The sequence below is a fragment of the Mauremys reevesii genome, linkage group 8 (genome assembly GCF_016161935.1).
Source record: "Mauremys reevesii isolate NIE-2019 linkage group 8, ASM1616193v1, whole genome shotgun sequence".
Taxonomy (NCBI): domain Eukaryota; kingdom Metazoa; phylum Chordata; order Testudines; family Geoemydidae; genus Mauremys; species Mauremys reevesii.
The window spans coordinates 7733559-7757494 of NC_052630.1; the positions used below are offsets into that span (position 1 = coordinate 7733559).

Genomic DNA, 23936 nt, shown 5'->3' on the forward strand with positions numbered 1-23936 from the left:
TAAACAACCTACAAATGTAGAAAGAAATTTCTTCCACCAATATTTTAGTTACAATAGTTATGGTGCTGCTTTACCACAAATTAAGTGGTAAAAATCTTTTATTGGACCAACTTCTACTGGTGAAAGAAACAAGCTTTAAAGCTCCATAGAATTCTTTTTCAGGTCTGTGGAGCTCAAAAGCTGGTCTTCTTCACCAAAAAAAGTTGGTCCAATAAAATATCTCCTTCAACTGTACCTCTTTCATAACCTGGGACCAACATGGCTACAGTAACCCTGTAAACAGAAAGTAGTAGACCGCTTCCTTTGTATGCCCTTCACCCACCCACATAGACCAGGGGAAGCCACACCCTATATATCCAGCCCATGAAAAGAGAATTACCAATGCAATCTGATGTTCCCTTTTTAAGGAATTTAATGCACTGAACTCCTGCAAACTCAGATCATGCTAGTTTAAGGACCACGGAGGCCCAAGCTCAGGACATGAACTCTGATCCAGTTAGAGATGTCTCCAACACTGGTGCACTCCAAGGTAGTACTAACATTTGACAGTTTAATATTCTGAGTTTTCTATAGAAAGAGTAATTAAGTTAGTTCATCATACATACTGTTTGCTATCATCACTGTTCTGTATATCCTTAAGGTACAAGGAAAAATCAATCACTCCAACCTGTTAAAAACAATTTTTAAAAGTTACAGTGTTACAATGAAAGTTAAAGTCTTTCAAGCAGTAGTTGCTACCATTATCTAAGTTTCATTTACTTTTTACCCATTTAATGTTAAAGTTTAGAAATCCAATTCTTATCCTCTGAAGCAAAAGAAGTTTGCCTTTTTATTTAAAAAAAGAGATCAAAATGAAAACTGAACAAAATCCATTGGATATAATGAATCTATCCTTGCCTACACTAGGAAATTGAATATTGCTGACAATTACTTTCAGCAATGATTCCCTTGAATAGGTACTGAAAAAGTATTTAAGTGCTGCATAGATAGGGCAACAGTTTCCAGTAGTGATTCAGAAAGCATGACAAACTGATATATGGCAGCCAGCAAGTCTTAATCACACTTTCTGAAATTGTGCTGAAAAAGGTAATTTTCAATATACATTTGGTACCATCTTCAATAAGAGGTAAGTTTTCTAGTGTATGTCGTGTGTTTTGTGAATTTCAGTATTGTGCCCTGTAACAATTTATTTCCAATTAACTTAATTCTTGATTTCTCTGTAATAATTCCATATAGGTCTTGTATTTATCGGTAGCCCTTGGTCAGATGAAGTTTTATCGGAGTTTTTTATTTTTATTGCATCACCAACCTATACAATAGTATCAGTAACCCAACTATAATTAGCATTCAGATGGATTTACATAAGGTCATATTAAACTCTAACAAACTTCCCTTTGGCCTGAAAGCAAGATATGAACTCAAGCTGAGAGTAATTTAAAAAAAAAACAACCTAAATATTAAATTGGATTAATTTGCTGGCTGTAAATAAAGCAAATCAAACTACTGTAACTTCTATTAAAGGCAACACAGGGACAGTAGGTACAGTACTGTTATTAAAAATGCCAGACTACTTTTCACAAAATCATATATTTAAATAATTAGTTTTCATTTATTGTCTGTGTGCTCCGTTTCTCATAAAAAGTCTTCAAATGTCTGCTTGTGACATAATGCTTCAGACAGCATTAACCCACATAGCGGACCAGGTTTGCAAATTACAGCCCCAATTCAGCAAAGTACTTATGCATGTGCTTAAGTGTAATGAGATGTAAGCACATGCTGAAGTGCTTTGCTGAGTTGGAGCCTTTTGAGATTAGTTTTTTATTTTAAAAACTAGTTTTCACCTGGGAATCCAAATCTTCTCCTTTCAAGCAAAGGTTCGCATCAAGAACATTCAGTCCAACCAGCAAACCTACAATCACTGCTCCTTCCTCCTCCATCATCAATGCATCAGGTTCATAAAATTCACTAAAAAAAGATAATTTAGAGGAAATTCTCACAGATCATGATTTCAACTCCAGGAATAGCAGAAGTTCCATTTAACAAAAGTATTTTATAAAGTGGTATTGTAGCTCTAGATAAAAGAGAAGAATGTATACTGATCCTCTCCTTATCACATACTGTAATACAAAAACAAGAATAGACTTCTAAACTGAAAAGCAACAAATACAGAACCCCAATAGGAAATATTTGTTTGCTAAGCATACAGCCAGCTTGTGAAATTCACTGCCATTGCTGCTAGATTTTTTTTAAATTTAAATTTAGATTCACAACCACTAGCATTTGTAGCAATTTAAGGCTTTGTATGAATATTATAACAATCAGAGAACAGCATTCAAGGGCTCAAGAGGTACCAAGCCTTTTATCTAAATCAAAGAGAGCAGAAAATTACAATCTCTGTTTAAAGAAAGACTGTCCTTGATAAAAGATTATACCAAATAAACTTCTCCAACTCTCAACTGTCCATTGTATTTAGAATAAGATTTTGTATGTTTTGTTTCAGTAGTACTCAGAGATTAAAAGAGCACTGGTAATAAGTAACTAATTTTATCAATTTAGACTAAATCATATTAGGGGATGTTGTACTTGGTTTGCTGAACAAACATTTCCAATACTATCCCAAGGTTTTAGATCAACAACTACATTGTACGATCTCAAAGCTCATTGTATGGGTTCCAAACTATTTTAGAAAGTAGAAAGAAATTCCACAAAACTGTATGTTCTCTGTCAGATCACCAGACAGGATTCTGAAGAACTATAATGGCATCCTTTTACAAACATTCAGCAGTTTTACATTCTCCCCAAGTTTTGAATGGCAACCTTCCCTGTTATTTCAAGTCACTGGCTCACATAATTTATTCATTCCATAAATTTATATTCGTATTATATTTAGTTCAATTCAATCTTGATAGGTCCAAAGTTGAAAAAAAAACCGCTCAATTTATTAATAAACTACATGCAATTTCTGCTCATTTACATTCAGAGAACACTGTCCAGCACTTCCAAAAATTAAACTATAACCTCATCCATTGTTTTTACTTCCTGAAAAACTTAAAGATGAAAGGAACAAAGGATATTTATCTCAAAACCAACACGCACAGACGTGTCTCTTTTCAATATATAAATGGTATGCCATCAAAATAATACAAATTGGATGTATGGGTACCTTAATAGATGTTTGTGGTCCAATAGTACTTTCAAGTAATCTGCCAGTTTCTTTTGCATGAGTGCAAGATAAAGCCAAGCTCTTCCTCTTCCTACTGCGGTCCTAGAATATAATACAGATGAAAACCACTATCAAAATTTCAATAAATCAAGATTTTAAAAGCAATTTTTTAAGTATTTCTGTAATTCAGCATTAATAAAGATGATACCAAGTTGGAGGCAGTATTTTATTAAATGAGCACAAAAACCCATGAAAAAAATTAAGTGAGAATAAAAGTGTTTATACATCTACAGAGAAATTATTAAACAAATCAAGTATTTAAGTGAATAGGAAGCATCTGGTCCAATTTGGCCCAAATCAAACAAGATTTTACTATATCTTAGACTAAAAGAAAAATTCCTGTCATTTATTAATTCTAATGGAAAAACCTTTTAAATACAAATATTCTTCTGTAATGTTTGTAACCTAACCATTGCAGCATTCTGCTGGTGCTCAAGAATTTGGAAGTGAAACTAGTCTATTTACATCATTCAAAAAACAAAGCAAGAAAGCAGACAAATGACACTAAAAACGATTTAAAAATTCTCTCATTTTGAATAGTTTAAAGGTTACTTCTTGCACAGGTAAGGAATTTTTAAATGTACTTTTTTAGCCTGACAGGTTCTTTTGAAGGTTGAGCTGAGGATACGAAAGTGTTGAAAACTGATATCCTGAAAGACATGTAGAGTTTTGTGCTACATTTATACACTATGTCCTCTGGCTCAGAGAATGAGATCTCCCCAAATGAGAGAGAAAGAGACAACATGTATTATATTACCCGTCTTCAACTCACTTCAGCTCTGGCAGATTTTTAACACTAGTTGCTATATCTGATGCTTCTGGACAAAGTTTCTCCACCAGCTCCAAAGGACCAAAAAAGGACTTATTCTGTCCAATAAAACTCTTCCTGGCTAAAAGGGAAGAAATACAGTGGTGTTAATAAGCAGGAAAATGACAAAACTTCCTCCTTCAACTCCACAATCACAAATCGTATAAAAAGAGACCCTTAAAATGTACTCTGTCTTACAGGCCCTCAGTACGTACACTGAGTTCATTGCTCAGTCAGGAGATGACAGAGACCTGATACAGAGCATATCAGAATGTGAACAGATAATGTAGTTGATCTTCGCTGTACCTCAATATTTCTCCACAGAATTTTGCTGATAAAATATTAACATTTTACATTATAATATGATCCGAAACCACATTAAGGCAAATCTGAACTTCCACAGCCTCTCAACATTTCTATGATTTCAGCCAAACTCATTTAAGAACGAACTATGGTGCTCACCTTTTAGCCCATGCTTTAGACAGTGCTCCATCACCACAAAGAACTGTTGCAAAGGAGGAAAGTCGGAATCCAGAGTCCTACCCAGGCTCAGGGCTGACTGGATCAAGACTTTGATACTGAGCTTCATCATATTCATCAAGTTTGAACGCTCTTCCATTGTGTGGCATTTAACAGCTAAAAAGTTTTAGGGGGAAAAAAAACCCAATGAAAGCATACAGGCTTGTTTGTCCTTAAGACAACATTGAGAAAGATAGTGCCAATGCATAGTTTTCAACTCTCAGCCTCCCAAGGCCTGAATGTGTGACACTGTATTTTTAAATATGTTAGACATAAAACATAAGGCACAGAAGAAAGAAAATCTATTCATAGGAAGAATACTGACTGACTGACCAACCAGAGGTTCATTTAGGTACCATGTGTGAATATTGTGATTTCAGATTCTAGAATCAACATATCAGATTCAAATTTACAATCAAAATGATGAAGTAATAGCAGGACTGTGAGATGTAGCCAAAATGTGGCTCTAACAAGAAACACTTTGTAGTGAAGTACAGTTATGAGGTATATGAATAACAACCAGACTGAAGGGTGCTTCTGTCAGTCTCTAGATTCAAGCTGACTCCATGGTACTCTGGACTGTTCTTTGATTCTCTAGGCCCTAAGCAGGTCTGGATTAACCTTTTGTAGGCCCCCATGGAAACAATGGAGCATGGTGCTGGGAGGTCAGTCCCCAGAGCAAAGGGTCAGCCAGGGGCAGTGAGGTGACACATGGCAGGAGTGGCCTCACTCTGCCCAGCCCAATGCAAGGGCACTATTAACAAACTGTAGTTGCCTGATGCACAGTAGCCCACCTGGCCCTGTGCTGCTAGTGTGCCTGTTCCCCTTGGGGACAGGCCCATGCCATGCCATACAGCCCCTCACTTACCCAACACCCCCTCTCCCTACCGCCAGAGCCTCCCTGGACACCCTATGCCCAGCGTCCCGTCCCCCCCCGACCCTGCCACAAATGCACAGTGCCCTGCACAACACCACCCCTCCCCAGCGCCCTCCTGCCCAAAACCCTCACCACAACTGCCCAGCACCCCACATAGAACTCCCACTCCCTAGTGCCACACACAGATCTTCCCCACCCCCTCACAGCCCAGCAACCCCCAAGAGACCCACTCCCCCACACTTTGCCTCCCAGATACCTCCCAGCAGGGCTGGTGAGTGTAACTGTGTCTGCCAGGCTGAGCTGGCAGCCCAGTCAGGGCTGGTCCTGGGCTCAGGAATTGCTCCAGCCCTCGTGAGTAGGGCAATCAGCCAGGCCAGGGCATGTCTTGGCTGGGCTCCCTCAGGACCCACTTGCCTAGAGAGTCCTCCCATGCTGTTTCCCTCTCAACTAGCTGAGACTGGCCAGGCTTCTGCACCAGTCCTAGGCAGTTCGGCTCCAGGGAGACAGGTAGTGGGAAGCAGAGACTGCCCGGAGCCGGAGATGTGCTGGGGTCCGGCCAGGGGGCAGAGAGGCACCCTTGGCCAGCCAAGCCAAGAGGAGCAAGTGGTGGTGATGATGGTGGTGGTAGGGAACCAGCAGACTGGCAGGGTCTTGGACCACAGTGCAAGCAGAGCAGGCCGGGGCCCCTTTTGAGCATGGAACCGGCTCCATGGTGCCACTGTAAACCTGGGACTGGCCCTAAGCCATTGCAACAAGCAACACACGTGCTGAAACTCCATCCTAATCCTTCACCCAGATTGTGGGGAACATTGTTGCATGCAATATAACCTCATCCTATTCCCATCCCCCCATCAGAGGGGTAGTTAGGGCTGGCTGTAAACACAAGCAAACAATTTGTGGCCCTGAACGTCTAATGACAAGATCTTCCCGTGGGTCTGAAGAGAAACCCCATGCCCTGGGTAACCCTGTGGGAGGGGTGCTTGGGATCCCACAATTAATACTTGTCTAGCAAACCTAGGACAGAAACAGCCAAGTGAAATAACTGGCACTCTGCCTAACTTGAAGGGGTCCCCTCCACAGCCTCCTGCTCCACTACCCAACTGCCTCTTGTACTTCCCCATGGGGATTCTCTCCAGGGCCTTCTGCCCCCTACCACTATTCCCCTCAAGTGGGATCCTCATTATATCCCCTGCCCCCAACATCATTCCCTCAAGTGGGACCCCCATATCTTCTGCTCCCCAGCACTCTGCCCCTATGGGAGCTCTCCCATTACCTCCTGTTTGCCTCCCCCCCCCGGCCTCCTGTCCCCACAGCCCCTAAGCAGACTGAGGTCACGGGAATGGCCCCACGCCGAGTCCCCAAAGCCCATCCCCAGCCCGTTATCCGCACTGGCTTCTCACCCTCTCCAGCGCTGCCAGAGAAACAGCTCCCCCCACTCTCTCCAAATAGAGACCATTGATTGGGCGACGGAGGCCCATCATTAACTCCCCATCCAAGCCAATCAGGCTGCAAGGGCCACAAACTCCGCCTCCAATTGGCTGCACGTTCAGACAGGCCCCTCGCACGTTCCCATTGGGTGCGAGAGCCTTCGCTGCCTCTCCACCTCGATCCTCATTGGCTCGAAAGAGAGGCACGAGGGACCTGAGAGCCGGGCTATGGAAACCGCCCAGTGGCGTGCTCGGGCCGGGGACTGTCGCGAGTGAGCGTAGAGAGAACGAGAGCTGCAGCAGGGGGCAGCCGCCATTTTAGACGGGGCTGGTGGTCCGTGTGAGGGACGCCTGCCCCTCTCCTCCCTCCCAGTAAGCCACTGTCAGTGTAGCGCACACGGCCATTTCACAGCACGACCTGCAGCGAAAAAAACCGCCCGCGGCGCGGCTCGGCTCCAATGTGGGGGGGACGCTGAAAACCCCCATCCCTCCATTAACTCCCCCTCATGCGGTGGGTGCGTGGCAGGGCGCTGCCTACCCCCATTAACCCTTCCTGATTGGGGGAGGAGGGGCTGCCCCTATCTCTCCCATTAGTCGTGCCTCTCTTACGTAGTGGGGGGGGGGAGGCTGCCTAGTCCCACTAATCCCCTTCCTTGTCCAGTGTGAGAGCGGGGGCGCTGCCTACTCCTCTCTCTCCTATTTCAATGGGGGTGTCGCCTGCACCCCCATTAAGTCCCCTCCCACACCTGATTCACGGGGGAGCGGGACCTACCTGCCACGTCCCGACTTCCAGCAGTGACCCCTCATTCCCAGGAGGAGCGTGCAACTGCCTACCTGCTGCAGTCTCCCTCCTTCACTCCCCTGCCAGCAACACCCCTGCTCTCGACAGCGTGGACAAAACCACCTCACATGTGGTACTTTGGGATAACAAACATCACAGTGGTGAGAAGGATTATTGTTTATGCCATACCTAAAATGCTCAGAGCTAAACACAAATCTAAAAATAGGAAATCCATTTAAGGAATCATCAACAACCAGATCCAGCTCAGCTCACAGAGCAGCTCTTATTACCACCATTGAAATAAAATACACATGCCGATGAATCACAACACACTCCTTCCCAACAGACAGCACAATGCATGCATCAGATTCCTCAAAAATCACACTCAAATACACATGCTGAACTCTGATGTCAGATGTTTTTAGGTAACAGATTTTGGATATATATGATTAATCTTGCTGAGATTGCAGGTAAACTTGTGTGTTTGAGAGAGATTTTTAGGAACCTGATGCATATCTAGTGTCTGGTTGCACAACAGAAGTGAAAAGAAAGTTGACTATGGAAGTGAGGAATGAATGGCTTTGTTTAGGTGTTATGTTTCAGCAGTAATGCATTTATACTGAAGTTGTTGGGATAGTTTCCTAGATCTGAGTTTGTATTGAAAGGAAATATACTTTTGCAACTGTAACTCTAAAACCTAGTTTACATCCAAAATTGCATTAGTTTAGCTAAGAGTGTAATTTTAAATGGATTTAATTAAGGCGGTGCAATTTTGTGCATGGGCACTTTGAAATAGATTTAAACCTGATGTGTTGGCTGAGTTGCACCTGTAACTTAATGCAAATTAAACAAAGAAGTCACTTTTCAACTGATATAAAAGTGTCTGTGTTGGGATTTGCATCAATTTAAATAGTTTTTAAAAATTATTTAAGTTAAACTAGTGCAGCTTCTTTGTTTAGACAAACCTTCAGTTAATATTTGTGTGTGTATACTGGAGTTGAGTAACATACCAGTAAACTTCTCTTTTTAGGACTTTATAAATAAACCCAAATACAGGTTGCAAGAGTAAATTTGACAATATTGTTCTTTGCACTTCTGAAGCATCAAAATATCTAGTCTATTGCCTCCTGCCCCTTCTGATCTAGCTATGAATGGCCCTGGAATCATTAAACAGATGGCCAGATTCAAAACTGGTGTAAGTGAGAAACTCCATTAGCCAAAGGTCACTGGAGGACAAACCTAATTTACTGTAGTAACTACTAAACATTTAATTACTGTGCTTTCTATTTATTTGCATGTTCTAAATATCATCAGGATGGTATCAAAAAGCAGACTATTTGCCTCATATCATGACAATGGAATTCACCTCTCACAATGAGCCAAGTAAGTAATTTCATGCAACTACAAAATACCCAGTTTACTAAACAAAACCAATAGATATCAAATTGTGTCAATTATGTATTTTAAGATCTACAATGGGACTTTTTAAAAAAAAGGAAATTAAAACTAGATTAAAATAAGAGTTAATTACCAACGAATCCCACAAAAGCAAGGAGTCATAGAATTTAAGGTCAGAAGGGACCATCAGATCATCTTGTCTGATCTGTATATCACAGGCCACCAACACCTGAAATTAGACTGAAGTATTTACAGCCTACAGGAAACTAACCTATTATGTGCCACAGGCAAACAGGAAGAGGGACTGAGGTGTACCAATTCCCAGGGTCTCTCAAAGGCAGGGAACTGATTCAGATGTACCCAGATGATCCTGGCAAGTAGTCTACACCCCATGCAGCAGATTAAGGCAACCCCCACCCCCAAACATCACTTCTCAAAGAAGGAAATCAGATTAGTTATGGGACTCCTTTGGTAAAATCATGTTGTATAACATCTGTTTGCCTCCATGAATTTAATTATTCTTTCCTTCACAATTTGCTCTAAAACCTTGCGTACTACTAAGATCAGATTGACTGGTCTGTAATTGCCTGGATCACTTCCCCACCCCTTTCCTTAAATATACATTTTACAGATATATGATAGTATCCCCAAATTATTAAAAATCCTTGCTATCTGATTAGCAATCTCCTATGCTAATTCTTTCAGTATTCTAGGTGCATTCAGCTCTATGTTTTTCTTCAACCTCAGATATGGTAATATTTCTATACACTTTTCATATCCCAGTCCAGCCCTGGGGTTTTACGACAGACCCTAACACTATCCCAACAGAACCTCTTTCATGATCCTTCTCTAATGATTTTGACCCAAATAGATTCAGTTTTGTTCATACTATCACTTTGTAGTTCTTTATAGTTTACTAGATCATTGATGTACAAAGCTACCCCCACCACCTTTACCTTTATTTCTGACTCTCCTAAACAGCATATATCCTTCATTTTTTCCTCCAATCATGAGTGCTATTTCACAATGTTTCTGTAGTCCCTGTAATGTCTGGTTTGACCTTCTGCACCAGTAATTCCAGTTCCTCCATTTTATTGGCAAGACTTATTGCATTCATATACAAGGATATGAGTTTCCTTCAGACCTAACCCAGTTTTCCAGCTGGAAATGCAGAGACTTTTAAAAATATCACATCTTTGTATATTGCCAAATCAATCATGGACACTTGCTCCCCAGGCAGCAAATCTGTGAAGATCTCAAATTTGTGTGTCTGAATTTTACAGGAGCTGTAGGGCTGCCCCACTTTAATACTATGGAGGCATCCCTTTAATTTCATTACACTGCTCTCTAGTAGTGGCATATACAATTTTAACAACTACACACAACATTCAGCAATTCACTTAATATGCATGGGATCATATACATGCATCAGAAAGAATAACTTTATAGCTTTGATTGTTTATTTACAGTCCTTTGTGCCTCTCAGAGGATCGCCACATGCTTTACCAAAATATCACTATTATACAGATGGGGAAACTGAGGCACAGGGAGGTTAGAGAGACATTCAACTTTCAGTGTTGTCTATTATTTTTGCAAGTAAAATCTGATTATTGAAAAACTAGAGGAAAATTCTAGTTTGTTTTTCAGTTTACTGTGCACTAGACAGCACTTTATGTATTCATGTTTACTGTTTCCCCTGTATAGTCAGTTCCCTCTGTGCACACTGAAAGGGACGGGAAGGGAAGATATTAAAAAAAAAAAAAGCTAAATGTGATTGTAAAGATATAAAAACTGGTAAAGTAACAGAGGGGCAGCTGTACTGCCTGAAGTCACTTAACACATATTTTGAAAATGATTAGATTCCAAGTTGATGTTTCGAAGTGACTTTTCCATGGTTATGCAGGAATTCAGTCAGGAACACACTATACTATGTGTGTGTGGAGGGTGGGTGTGTACAGATTTGGGAGCAGAGGAAATAATAATATATGGCTTTTCCCTTCCCACTGGGAAAGTTGCTCGGCCACCTCTGCAGCACCATTCACTTCCCTTCCCCTCCACTAGACCTTGTGAAGGGTGCTCCAAATAGGGTGGGAAAGGCTGGAATGGTGGTGGTGGGTAAAATGGGGCAGGAATGCATATCATTTCCCATCTGGCCCTGTGGAAATTCTGAAGAATTTTCAGTGCAGCCTGGGAAGTTATTCTTTTTTCCCCATGGAGCTCCCATCTCAGTGGGGAAATCCCCTTTGTGGGATGGGAGGCTGGGGTAGGTTTCAAAGGCCGCTTCATTGCATCCACACTGCCAGGGACCAAAAGGGGTGTAGAAGAGGCAAGAGCTGCTGCAGGAACATGCAACTGCCACTGAAATGGCCTTAGTCTTCTGCTGTCTCCCTTCCAGGAACTACAAGTTTTCTAGCCAGGCCATGCACCCTATACCACATGGGTTGGAGTGAGCGGGGCAAACTCACAGCAGGCTCCTCCCCAGTGGAATGATGCGGGGATGGGGTGAGGGGAATTCCACAAGAGGATTCTTGTGGACTTTTCCTTCTCTTGGAGGGTGCAATGGTCCAGGTCTAGTGGCTTGACATTATGCTATACTGAGATTTATTTGCTGATTAAAACTAGACATTCAGTTATTAGTTTTCTACATGCAAATCACTCCTGTGTTATATCTTCATGGACATACACACACAGAGCACCGAGTATCTTGTTGCTGCTACATAGAAACACATACCCTGCTATGTGGCGTCCACTGGCTCCCTTGACGCCTTCGAGGAACAGTGGGTGCTGTCCGAGGTTCTCTGCTCGGTGTCCCCGTCAGGCTCCCTTCTTATGACCCTTTGACCGCACTCCTGTCCCTGTTCTTTTATTAGTTGTCCCCCGAAATTAGTGGGTTTCTGAGGTCCTGTAGATCCTCCCCTTAGGCTGGGGGGGGGGATCCTTTAGCATTGGGCGGGCTTCCGCCCGCCCGGTTCCCAGAAACCCAATAGATACTCTTTTTTCACAGAAGCTTCATAAGGCACCTATTGAAGTATGAGAAATGCCTTTGTTGTAAGACTCCCAGCTCCTGCTCTTTGTGGAAGTAGTTAAATATATAACATGAAATCAAACTACTTTAGAATATTTTGATCAGACCCAGTAACTTTTGCACTGTTCATTCAGATCTCTCAATATCTCTCTCCTTGTCCCTCCTCCCACAATTCCTCTTCTGATGTTCTCTTCCTTTTCCCTTGTTTCTTTTTCTACCAATATTTTCCTCTCTGGTTGTGTCAATAAAATGTTTGTCTTTAGGTGGGACCTGAACTGAGCTATGTCAGCTCACCTGGGGATAGAGCTTTCAGTAAGTACAATAGACCATGACACGCAATGAGAGGGTAACCTCAGAATCTGATACCTCAATATAGATCTCCCCCATAAAAGAGGGCCCCATTAGAGGATGTAGACAGAGCCATCATGTCCTGTCTTTCTCCCCCATGCCTGGCACTATTTAGTCTCCTTCAAGTTGATGTTGCATTTAGTCTGCAATGTTGGAAGACTCTTGTCTGGCATTTTTGGGAAGACTTACAAGAAACAGTTTAGCTAATGTATGCAGCAATACACACTACATAGAAGGTGACATCCTAACCCTGCTGAAATCAGTGGCAAAACTCCCATAGACTTCAGTGGGGCCAGGATTACACTGATTAAGCAGATTTAAGCCCTTAAAAGGACATTCATAAATGTTTGCTAATAAACCATCCAGTTTCTCTTAAGAATCTTTTTATACATTATAAATAATTTTAATATATTATTAGATATTACAGCTCTTTATTGCACAATTGCTTCCTGATGTTTCATTACTATGTGTGTATCAGAGAGACTGTGAAAGTCATATGATTAGAAAACAATATATATATATATATAAGTTTCCTTGTCCCAGTCAGCTCACCTCTAAGTAAAGAAAGAGACCATACTAGATACTGATGCAGTCATGTTACATCTAATCCAAACTTTTCTGGGAAACAAAGAAAAATGTAATGCACAAAAATTAAAAGCCATCCTCCCCAAAATATAAAAAAAGTTATGCTTTCCTTGATAATGTAAACGTTTGCTGAGATTTGTTCTCCGGGTTCATAAGTACTTTGTAGAAATCATTACAGTATCCAAGGAGATAGTTTTTTAAATAAATGCAAAGTAATAATAATGCATCTTTGACACTAAAACATGCCACTTGCAGGCTATAACTAACTTATTTGTACAGGGTACAAGAAAGTTTACTGAATAAACATAACCATACTTGTTTTTGCTGTGTTGTCATTGCTGACTGGTTTGGGTACGAGTCCTACCAAAGCTGCAGACTTCAGAGCGTTGCCATAGCTCACTGCTAAGTTTTCTGAAGCTTTCTTGGCCAGTGAAAAGATGGGAGCAGACCATCCTGATTCTTCAACAGTTTTCTCTCTCCCCTCATTTTTTAACTCAGTTTTATTAGGAATCAGGTTTCTGTCAATTATTTCAAAATCTTTCTGTTCCAGAGCAGATGCATTGCAACTCTCTCCTTCAGCCATCTTTAAAATGTCATATGACACTAGTCATGAGCAATCGAGTGAAGCAGAAACTCTCTGCCCTGTCTTCCAACTTGCAGTTGATAGGAGTTGTATGAAAAAAAGGTGTGCTCTGAGTGATTGTACAACAGCCATTTGCATGAGCAAACGTGTCAGATACTGAAACCTCTGTGATTGTGGACATTTTGCCTTGCATGCTCGAAATTATATACACAGCTATATATTTTCTGGTTACTGATTAATTACAACAAATGGTATCTCTTTAGGTATAGTGTAGTGGCTGTCCTTTTGATTTATTTCCAATTGTTATTTGTAGCAATCTGAAAAACCAAATGAATCCGCTGTATTTCTACACAATATTTTAAGTTAGCATTTTGCCAGAGTATATGAAAGTCACAGATTTTGCAGAATTTACAAACACACACGACCTTTTGAGACTGGATTGTCCTGCCTAAAAGTGGACCATCGTAACCTGGAGAAGAGGGTTGATAGAGGCTTGTTATAAGTTTTTGAAAGTGAAGTATGCTCCCCTGCACCATCTACACTACAAAAACAGGCATATTTAAGCAGAGTTGGGAAACATGGCTGCAGCTTAGACACATTACAATGTGCCTGCCTGTGTGGACAAAAAGGATATATTATAATCATGTTGGGGAATTAACCAACCTGATCCTGGTTAGAAAAATGTAACTTTACCAGGTATCTATAGAGTAACATAGGGTGCCTTAACATGGCTGTAACATGCAGGTTTCTGTCCAGCAACTATATAACATGGCTGGACTACAGCTTGTTTAAACTTGTATTAAGCATGATTGGCTCACCTGTTTCTAAACTGGCTATTTTTGTTGGATAGACTTTGGAAATATTTTGTTTGGTGGAGGCTAAAAGGACAAGGAGGTAATTTGGGACATCTTGTTACCAACAAACTTGGTAGCAGAAGAAACATCTTTAAACTACAAGTCCCTCATCTTTTGTTTATTTATATATAGTTTCTTCTCTCAAATATTTTTATTTGATTGCAGTACAGAGGTGCGAAACTGCAAGGAGAGTTATAGAAGTTTCCTTGAGAAAATGTATGTACAGCATACTTAATAGGTTTCAGAGTGGTAGCAGTGTTAGTCTGTATCAGCAAAAACAATGAGGAGTCCTTGTGACACCTTAGAGACTAAAATTTATTTGGGCATAAGCTTTTGTAGGCTAGAACCCACTTCATCAGATGCATGGAGTGAAAATTACAGGAGCAGGTGTAAATACATGGAAGGATGGGGTTGCTTTACCAAGTGTGAGGTCAGTCTAATGAGATAAATCAATTAACAGCAGGATACCAAGGGAGGAAAAATAACTTTTGAAGTGGTAAGAGAGTGGCCCATTACAGACAGTTGAAAGAAGGAGAGAGTAACAGTAGGGAGAAATTAGTATTGGGGAAATTAAGTTTAGGTTTTGTAATGACCCACCTACTCCCAGTCTTTATTCAGGCCCAATGTGATGGTATCCAGTTATCTCATTAGACTGATCTCACACTTGGTAAAGCAACCCCCATCCTTTCATGTATTTATACCTGCTCCTGTGTTTTTCATGCCATGCATCTGATGAAGTGGGTTCTAGCCCACAAAAGCTTATGCCCAAATAAATGTGTTAGTCTCTAAGGTGCCACAAAGACTCCTCATTGTTCATACTTAATAAATAACTTTAAACAAGACTGATAACAGTGGGGGAAAGGAAAGAAGCTGGTCATCATGCTCTGTTGTGAAGGGGAGTGTCTTTTTGAGCTGGTTAACTTCTGTGAATTAGAAAGTTTGGGGGCAGACTGAGGCCCCTTTGTCCCAGGGAAATCTGTTAAAGGGATCTGACGGGAGGAGCATGAGTTTCTGTTCAGTGACCGTGTGTGTGGTGGCATGCTAGAGTGGATGGCCTGTGGTATTGGTGAAACAATACATCTTCTCCCTTGAGGACCAAACCCCTGCACAGATGCTTCCAAGAATGGGGATTATGGTGCCTTGGTGGTGGATAAACCTCCCCTTTCATGCAGAAGAGGGAGAGAGATATGTATGTAGATGTAGGGAACACAGGAAGATACAGATTTGGGGCCAGACTAACATTTTGTATTTAAACTACTGTTCTACTCTCAAGTATTCTCAGGCACTGTAAAAATGTAAAATTCCATGGTTAACTTATTCTTCACAAAACAGAGGGCTACTTCTGAGTGCCTGTGAAGGATAATAGAACCTATGAAAGCTGAAATCTCTTATTCACTCAGGATTTATTCAAAAGAATATAGGCTTTAACTGCTCAGCAGCAGAGCTACAACCATATGTTTTGCATGCCATCTAGTGGGATGAAATGGTATTTGACACAATGCCCATTTGTTTGTTTTTTATGGAAACTAGAACAAAGGACAGTTGTTCTGTAATAGTTGTGTAGGCCCTAGTCCTACAATTGACAGCATGGCCAGGGCCCCATAGAGGAGCCACCTGGAGAGTGAGTTGCAGAAGGAGAACCTCATGGGACTAAGGAGGTGGTCACACAAGAATGATATTCTCCAAGGGTCTTTGATGATGTCATCTCCATTGAACTGTATTTAAATAAAAACAAAATAGATTTCGACTTTCAAATAATGTGAAAGCAGAAAGGGGGAAAATAGAGGGTGGAGATTTCTTCCCTCCCTCCTGAACCTGCTGCTCCCAACATTTAATTATGCAGCAGATACAGATTAACATTACAGTGCACATGTTCAATTGCAAAATATTAACTGGAAGTAAGACATAAACAACAATAATATTCCTTCCCATAAAATAAGAGAAAATGAAAAACCTCAAAAGAAATATGTGAAAGTGCACAGTAAGGTAATAGTGGAACATTTTAGTTCATTCTTCCCGGCATTTGAGTTCAAAGGAGCTATTTTACTGTGCACAAGGTTACTAAAAATGTATGCTGCATAGTTTTATATTTTTAAAGTAATGAATAGAACCCAGTTATATATCTAGTAAAAGTGAATTTGAAGTTAATAAGTCAACCACTGAAATAGCATTAAACAATCCCCCCCTTTTAGCAATATAAGCAACATGAAATGCTAGGGTTGTTCCAGTTAGGGTCAAATTCCTGTTGGGAGTCTTAAGAAAGCAACTCAGGATGTTGTTTAAGTGTGGTCAGGCTTTAGCAGAATTGCTGGTACATCACATACTAAGACTAAATTACTATTTGTTTCATATAGGAGGTTGATAGTCCCCCCCCCGTCCCCCCCCAAACATTTATTAATACAAAGGTCCTTAAACAGGGGCAGTGCTACTACTTAAAGTTCCCTATATTCATACAGATCCCAAAGAGAGTGCAGTGCTACTTCTGCATTAGATGGTCCCCTTCTGCTGTGACATTTTATTCCAGTAGTCGCCTCTGCCACAGATTGTTAGTGCAGCTCTTACCATCTGTGTGAAGGCAGAGCACTATTTTCTTCTGACAGCCTATTAAGCAAGTTTCCTAGCAAGGTTGCTGAAGAATGCAGAGGTCAAGTCTGTTACTTAAGTGACATATCTGTCCTATTTCTACTTGCCCTGATATAGAAATCTGCCAGATGCTTCTAAACATGGGCTGCTATAACAGGCCATCTTTGATCCTACTGAAGTCTGGTTCTGGTTTCACATAGCTCTTATGTCTTACTGTTGTGTTTTACTATTTTTTAAAATACTGTTTTAGATATCAAAATCATTCATATGATAATATAATGGAGGGAGGCAGAGTAACAATATATCTGCTTCTTATGAACTCTCAGCTTTGATCTTGAAATTAGACAGAATCTCTTAAGTGTGTATCTGAAATCAAAGATTCTGAGTTTTAAACAAAAAGAGGATGGCTTATATCAACTTCACTGACCTTCAGTGACATTGAAAAGGGTGGAGGAAGTATCATTCGATGAAGATTAATGCAATTCCATATAAGCAGATTCTTCTAGTTCAGTTTTTTCCCTGAGCTTTATTCGGATGTTCAGTAATACGGACTATTAAAGATATATTTTTTGCTATAAAAAGTAGTCTGATATATTTCAAATGCATCATGCACTATTAAAGGATGAAATGTTATTAATTACTTATTAATAAAATCTCATTCTGATCAGGCATTAAACATACCTTGCATTTCTGTAATGTCTTCCATCAGAAGATGAGAGCGTACTTTACAAATATTAAAGTGACACCATCAAATTAAAAAGCATTTATATCTGTTTTTTAAACATTCTAGTATTAGAAGTGACACCTAAAATTACTGTAACAGGAAGAGATTAGAGAAAAAATGTTTGAGTCTATTTTGTGCTTTTGACAGCACTTTGTATTTAGTCAACTAGTCCTAGATGCTGCCCACTACTTACATAGAATACAACTGGACTACTTATGAGAATAAAGTTATTCAGATGGGCAAGTATTTGTAGGACTGGGGTCTTAGTTTCCCTTGTGTATGTGTATTTTTCCACACAGCAAGAGGGGAGAGAAAAATCTAGTAAAATAGGAAAATGGGATTGAAAACCACAAAAGTTGGCAGGGGAATTCAGGGACAGATACAGTATGGGAAACTGCCTTTAACTCATTTTTAAATTTATCAGATTTTGAGCTATAATCATATAGTTTAAGGCTAGACGGGGCCACCAGATCATTTAGTCTGACCTCTTGCACATCACAGGTCACTAAACCCCACTAGTTACCCCTCTGTTGAGCACAATAACCTGGATGAGACTGAAGTGTTACAGCCCCAAGGAAACTAAACTCTTGTGCGCCACAGGCAGAAAATCGAAGGTGTGAGGTGCACCAATTCCGTTGGCCTCTGCAATGTTAGGGAATCGATTTGGTGAGATACCCCAATGATCCTAACAAGCGATTACTGCCCAATGTTGCAGAGGAAGGAAAACAAACAAAAAAACCCAAAGTCCCTGCCAATCTGTCCTGGGGAAAAATTCCTTTGTGACCCTGAAAATAGTGATCAGTATGACACTGAGAATATGAACATGACCAGCCAGCTAAGCATCTGAGAAAGAATTCTCAATACTGTCTTAGAGCACTGTCTGGTGTCACATCTCCAGTTGCTACCATCTCTGATCTTCAGAGGAAGGGGAATCCGTCCTCCCCAGAGTACATCTATCTGGGGGGAAAATAATCCTTCCTGACCTTGTACAGGCTGCCAGCTGAAGCATGAGATTTAGGTACATAAGACATAGGCCTGGAAAGGACTCCCCATGATAGTTTCTCTTTAGTAAATGAAACCTTGGACACCTCTATGGTGTAGTTATTCCTATTTCAGAGCTGAGGAAACTGATAAACAGAGAGGTTAAGTGACTTACCTACAGTCACATGATCTGTGTATAGCATGTGACAGAACTAGATCTCATGACTCACAGTCCTATTAACTGGAAAGTCACTCATCCTTTCCAATACTGGTTTGTTTTTCCAGAGGGATAGAAGGAAAAATACAGCCTTTTGTTATGGATCAGTTTTCTTTCCTAGTGGGGTGCAGCTTTGTTATAGAAATGTGAACATATCAGTCAATCAGCATGTTTGTTTGGCTTTAGGGAAGACTCTGTTGCATCACCAACAGCATTGCCAATTTATTAGATGTTATAAAGTAATAGTAAAAGAAAGATCTGTGTATTTGAGTGATTCTAGGAATATAGATGTGCCAGAACTTATTCTTTACACTGTCTATCTTAAGTGCTTTGGTGACCCCTGTTACTGTGGTATCTGAGCACCTCACATTATTTACTATATTTATCCTCAACACCCCTGCAAAGTAGGGAAGTGCTATTATCCCCATTTTAGAAGGGAACTGAGGTACAGACTCTGGCCTGGAGGCTCAAAGATATTTAGGCTCCTGCCTTTCACTGAAATCAGTGAGACACAAGGTGGGTGAGGTAATATCTTTTACTGGATCAGCTTCTGTTGGTGAAAAAGAAACGTTTGAGCTCCACAGAGCTCTTCTTCAGGTCCGGAAAAGGTAATCCCTTGTTTCTCTCATATTCTGAGACCAACATGGCTCCAACACTGCAAACAACAACTGAAACCAGTGGAAGCTATGAGCCTAAATACCTTTGTGGATCTGGGCCAGAGAGACTTGTGTGGCTTGCCCAAAGTCACAAGAAGTCTGTAGCAAAGCAGAGAATTGAAACTAGTCTCCCAAGTCCCTGGCTGGTGCCTTAACCACCAAACTATCCTTCCGCTCATGTCCTAAAGGCATAAAATACAAGAATCATTGGCTCCAGCCTGTTGCACATGTGACATGGAAGCCACCCCCTCTGTCCTAATCCCCCAGCACAAGCAGTGCTGTGTATATTTCCCAAAGCACTGGTAAAAAAGCAGGGCTGAAATTAATCACATACCAATTATGCTAATATTAATGAGGGTCTCCAGTTTTGCTTTTATATTCCCTGGATATAAGTTGATAGGTACCCTATTTTAGTATCTTTTAGAATATAGGCCTTATTTTCTAGTAGCACCCGGAGGCCCCTCTCAGGAATGGGGTCTCATCATGTTAGGCACTTCACAAACACATCGGACACAGATCCTGCTCCCAAGAGCTTACAAGTTAGTTTTAAGACAAGTTGCAACAAGAGAGTATAACAAACAATGGAAGGGGAAGGTCATACGTATAAAATTATGCACTTACATAACTCAGCAATGTAAAGTGTTCAAATCATATTAATTTTTTTTTTAAATCCTTTGCCTGTTTGTCTGTTTTTATTTTTTCAGTGAACCTCTGGGATGGATACAGGAAACGTGAATAAACATGATCTGGACATTTCCTAATGGGTTACCCTGCTAGAATTGGGACATCCCCTACGGACTGCTGAGAGTTTTTCCATGTGTGCAGTGGGGTGATGGGACAGCAAATAAGGGGTATCAGCAAAAAATTTCCTGTTTTCTTTGGGAAATTACCAAGAAAATTTCATAGCACTGTCAATATTTCCTTATTTGTCCCATCATTGCACAGCAATTAAATGATTACATTTTGCAGACACAACAGTTTTAGTTGTTGTTCTATCTCTAGCATAGCTAATCAGCTAATAAGCATCCCAATCACCTCTAATCAGGGAGCTTGCTTTAAACATCTGAGATTATTTCCAGTTCTGCTGTTGCAACTGTGCTGCAGATCAAACAGCCATTCCTTTCCTAATCACACTCTCCTGCTCTCCCACACAAATACACCAACCAACACCCTCCTTAAGGCAATCCACCCATGATTGCTACTGCAAGATCAACTTCTAGATCAGGGGTTGGCAACCTTTCACATGCCTCTGACGAAGTGGGCATTCACCCATGAAAGCTTATGCTCCAATACATCTGTTAGTCTTTAAGGTAATTGCTTCTTTCAGAAGTGGTGTGTGGAGTCTTCATTTATTCACTCTAATTTAAGGTTTTGCGTGCCAGTAATACATTTAAACATTTTTAGAAGGTCTCTTTCTATAAGTCTATAATATATAACTAAACTATTATTGTATGTAAAGTAAATAAGGTTTTAAAAATGTTTAAGAAGATTCATTTAAAATTAAATTAAAATGCAGATCCCCCTGGACTGGTGGCCAGGACCTGGGCAGTGTGAGTGCCACTGAAAATCAGCTTGCGTGCTGCCTTTGGCACGCATGCCATAGGTTGCCTACCCCTGTTCTAGATAGAGGAGCTTCTGTGAGGTGTTAGGGTCCTTGAGGTGAGGACGTAAATTGTGGTGGGTGAAAGTGAGTGAAGGGAGTAAAAAAAGGTAAATAAGGCTGAATATTTGAAGGAGCCCCTTGTTAAAAGTTCATCACCAATTTACTGGTTAATATTGGCTTGACATCAGAAGAATGTTGCCATTAAACATTTCAATCAAACATTTAGGGCCAAATCCTGCTTCTATGAATATCAGTGGGAGTTTTGCCTGAATAAAGGAGTGTGAACTATGTAAGGACAGACCTTAGGATTTGAGAAGCGATGTTATAGTGATAAATAACTAGTTCCTACTTTTCAATTGCAAATAAAGCAGTTAATAGAAATGAAATTGATTCAGGAGTGTTACAGACACACCCTATTACTGTGGGAGCTGAGGCAATCAGCAGGGCCCCCACTAGATGGCACCATAACACTTTAGTCACAGAGAAGAGCCTCAGAGACCAGATTTTTACCTTGCATTGAAATCAATAGGCGTTAGGCACCTATATACCTTTAAAAATCTGGTCCCAATGTCTTGAGAAGCATGTTGAAAGGATCAAGAGAAGAAGTGGTAGCTCCCTTTAGCTCCTACCCATTGCATGGACTCTCTAGAACAAATAGTGGGGATCATGTGAAACTACCTGAGGCAGAGAAAATACCTTGCAAGGACTCATCTTCTCACCAAACTCTTTGCAGTACTAATAGGCTGAGTGCAACCCTTAATAAGATATTGATTTTGGGGAGATCTTTTAGGGGCTTCGTGTCAGGACAGAGGTTGAAAACTATGACTCACATTAGACCTATTCCCCTTTCAAAGCCTTACTTTTTCTGAGAACACTTAGTTTTTATTTGAAAGGAAATCAGCTGATCTGCTTACCTGAGCAACTCCTAACATCATGGTCCCCAGTGAATGTAGCCATGCTAATGGAGGCCATTTTGGGGAAGGAAGGTAGTTGTCTGGCATGCATTTATAGAAGTTACAAAGATGTGATCAGTGGCCATGTGTTATCCTACTTCAGTAGCATTCCCCTTTGGCACACCCACAGAATTGGGTAAACCCAGGTGAATTCAGGGTCACTGGAAGGGTCACCTGATTTTCAAAGGTGCTAAGCATCTGCAGCTCTGAGTGACTGCTGTGGGTGTTCAGGGATTCTGAAGAAAGAGCACACGTTTCTGTTTAACCTTGGGTGTATGTTAATCTCATTGTAGAAGCCTTTAGTGTTACAAGGCCTTTGTAAGAGCCAAGTGAAGTTGCTTGACCTGGCCTACAATACAAGAAATCTGAGGACACCTGTCCAAATGGGAAGAGTTATGGACTTGGTGAAGCGCAAACCTATGATCTACTTGTGTCCGTCCCCCCCAACCCTGTTAATTACTGTCTGAGCCAAAACTGGTCCCATGTAGAAGCATCCAAGTTGAGAACAGAACAGTTCAGCTGTATAAATATGTGATGTTTATATTTAGAGTTAAGTTACAAAAAAAGTTAGCTGTTTATATCATCAAATTAAACAAGACAAAAATAAGGACTAAACTGACTTTTTTTTCAGGATTCATAAACCCACTTGGGAGAATTTCAAATGGTGATGGGGTATTAATATTATAATTGTGTTTTACTTAAGTTGACTATATAAACACCTAGGCTTTTTCGAATATGACTTTCTCTTTTTTATGTATTACCGTACATCTTCTCGTGGCTGACTGGTTTTGTGTTGGTTTTTGTTGCGTGACCTTATTTTTTTTAACTTGGCTGCTATTGCATGTGGAATTTTTTGTATCAAATATACTTTTGGGAGGCTTTAGAAAAGTGGTAAGAATTAATCAGTAACTAGACTGACTGGTGGGTGATAGAAGGAAGGGATAAAAATCTTAATAAAAGCCCAACCCTAACAGAATTTGAATGCAGTACCTTTTGAAACACGAGACAAACACTTCTGCTGATACAGTTGTCAACTAATACCCACGAGAATATTTATATGGGGGTTAAGTAACCACACAAAGGACCCTATACTGTTCCAAAAATGTAATAGAAACTTTGTGAATTAAAAGAGAAAACAGGATCAGATATTTTATATTAAGTCTATGGAATGCAAAGCACATTCCCTAGATGATTCCCAAAACTACCATTATGAAAAACTATGCTCTATGTTATGGTTTGATTTTTTTTTAATAAAGCATTTAAATGTTCATTAGATGTTTTAAATTTATTACCATAATTTAGAGTTAATAAATGCAACAATTTATTTGAGAGAAGAAAAGAATGAACAAACTTGTAATAAAAATAGGACAAGCCTAACTGGGTTTGATCTAATTGCCTCAAAAATCACCAGACCGTCACTTTATCTACTAGGTTATATTGTCTTTGCATAAAAGCTTTGTAAATTTACAAGCAGTGGTCCCTGGATGCAATAGAAATATATTGAAAATTATTTTTAAAAAGTGGTTAAAAACCTGACTATTATTGCAACAGAGTTCCAGAGGCATTTACATTTTATGCAAAACTTAATGCAAATCAGATGTAATTTACTGAGTTCTTTGCTTCTTTAATTAAAAAAAAATTAAAAGGAATTGGGGAAGAATACTTAGTTTTCTATAGAATGTTTAAGTTATAAGTTTCTCCATTGATAGGGAGCTTATTAGAATGACTTTCAGTAACTGATGTAAAAGGGCTGTCAGATGCATGCGTGCAGTTCTAATGGAGCTGGGTGTG

General features: G+C 40.3%; 1 protein-coding gene across 5 annotated transcripts in view; it reads right to left on the reverse strand.

Annotated features, from left to right (window-relative positions):
* RUFY1 (RUN and FYVE domain containing 1) overlaps positions 1–22220 on the reverse strand; it is a 37168-nt gene extending 14948 nt beyond the window's left edge. Inside the window, exons 1-6 of one of the 5 annotated variants that reach the window (XM_039486345.1) lie at positions 22107–22220; positions 4494–4667; positions 3996–4113; positions 3164–3265; positions 1842–1965; positions 606–667 (exon numbers count right to left, since the gene is read on the reverse strand). In XM_039486345.1, the coding sequence (XP_039342279.1) occupies positions 606–667; positions 1842–1965; positions 3164–3265; positions 3996–4113; positions 4494–4667; positions 22107–22197 (671 nt within the window). In that variant the 5' untranslated portion in view covers positions 22198–22220. Of the gene's footprint in view, positions 1–605; positions 668–1841; positions 1966–3163; positions 3266–3995; positions 4114–4493; positions 4668–6827; positions 6898–7626; positions 7779–13306; positions 13575–22106 lie in introns of those variants that run through there. The other 4 variants (XM_039486344.1, XM_039486346.1, XM_039486347.1 and 1 more) reach the window with 4 other exon arrangements.
* Between the last annotated feature and the right edge of the window lie 1716 nt (positions 22221–23936).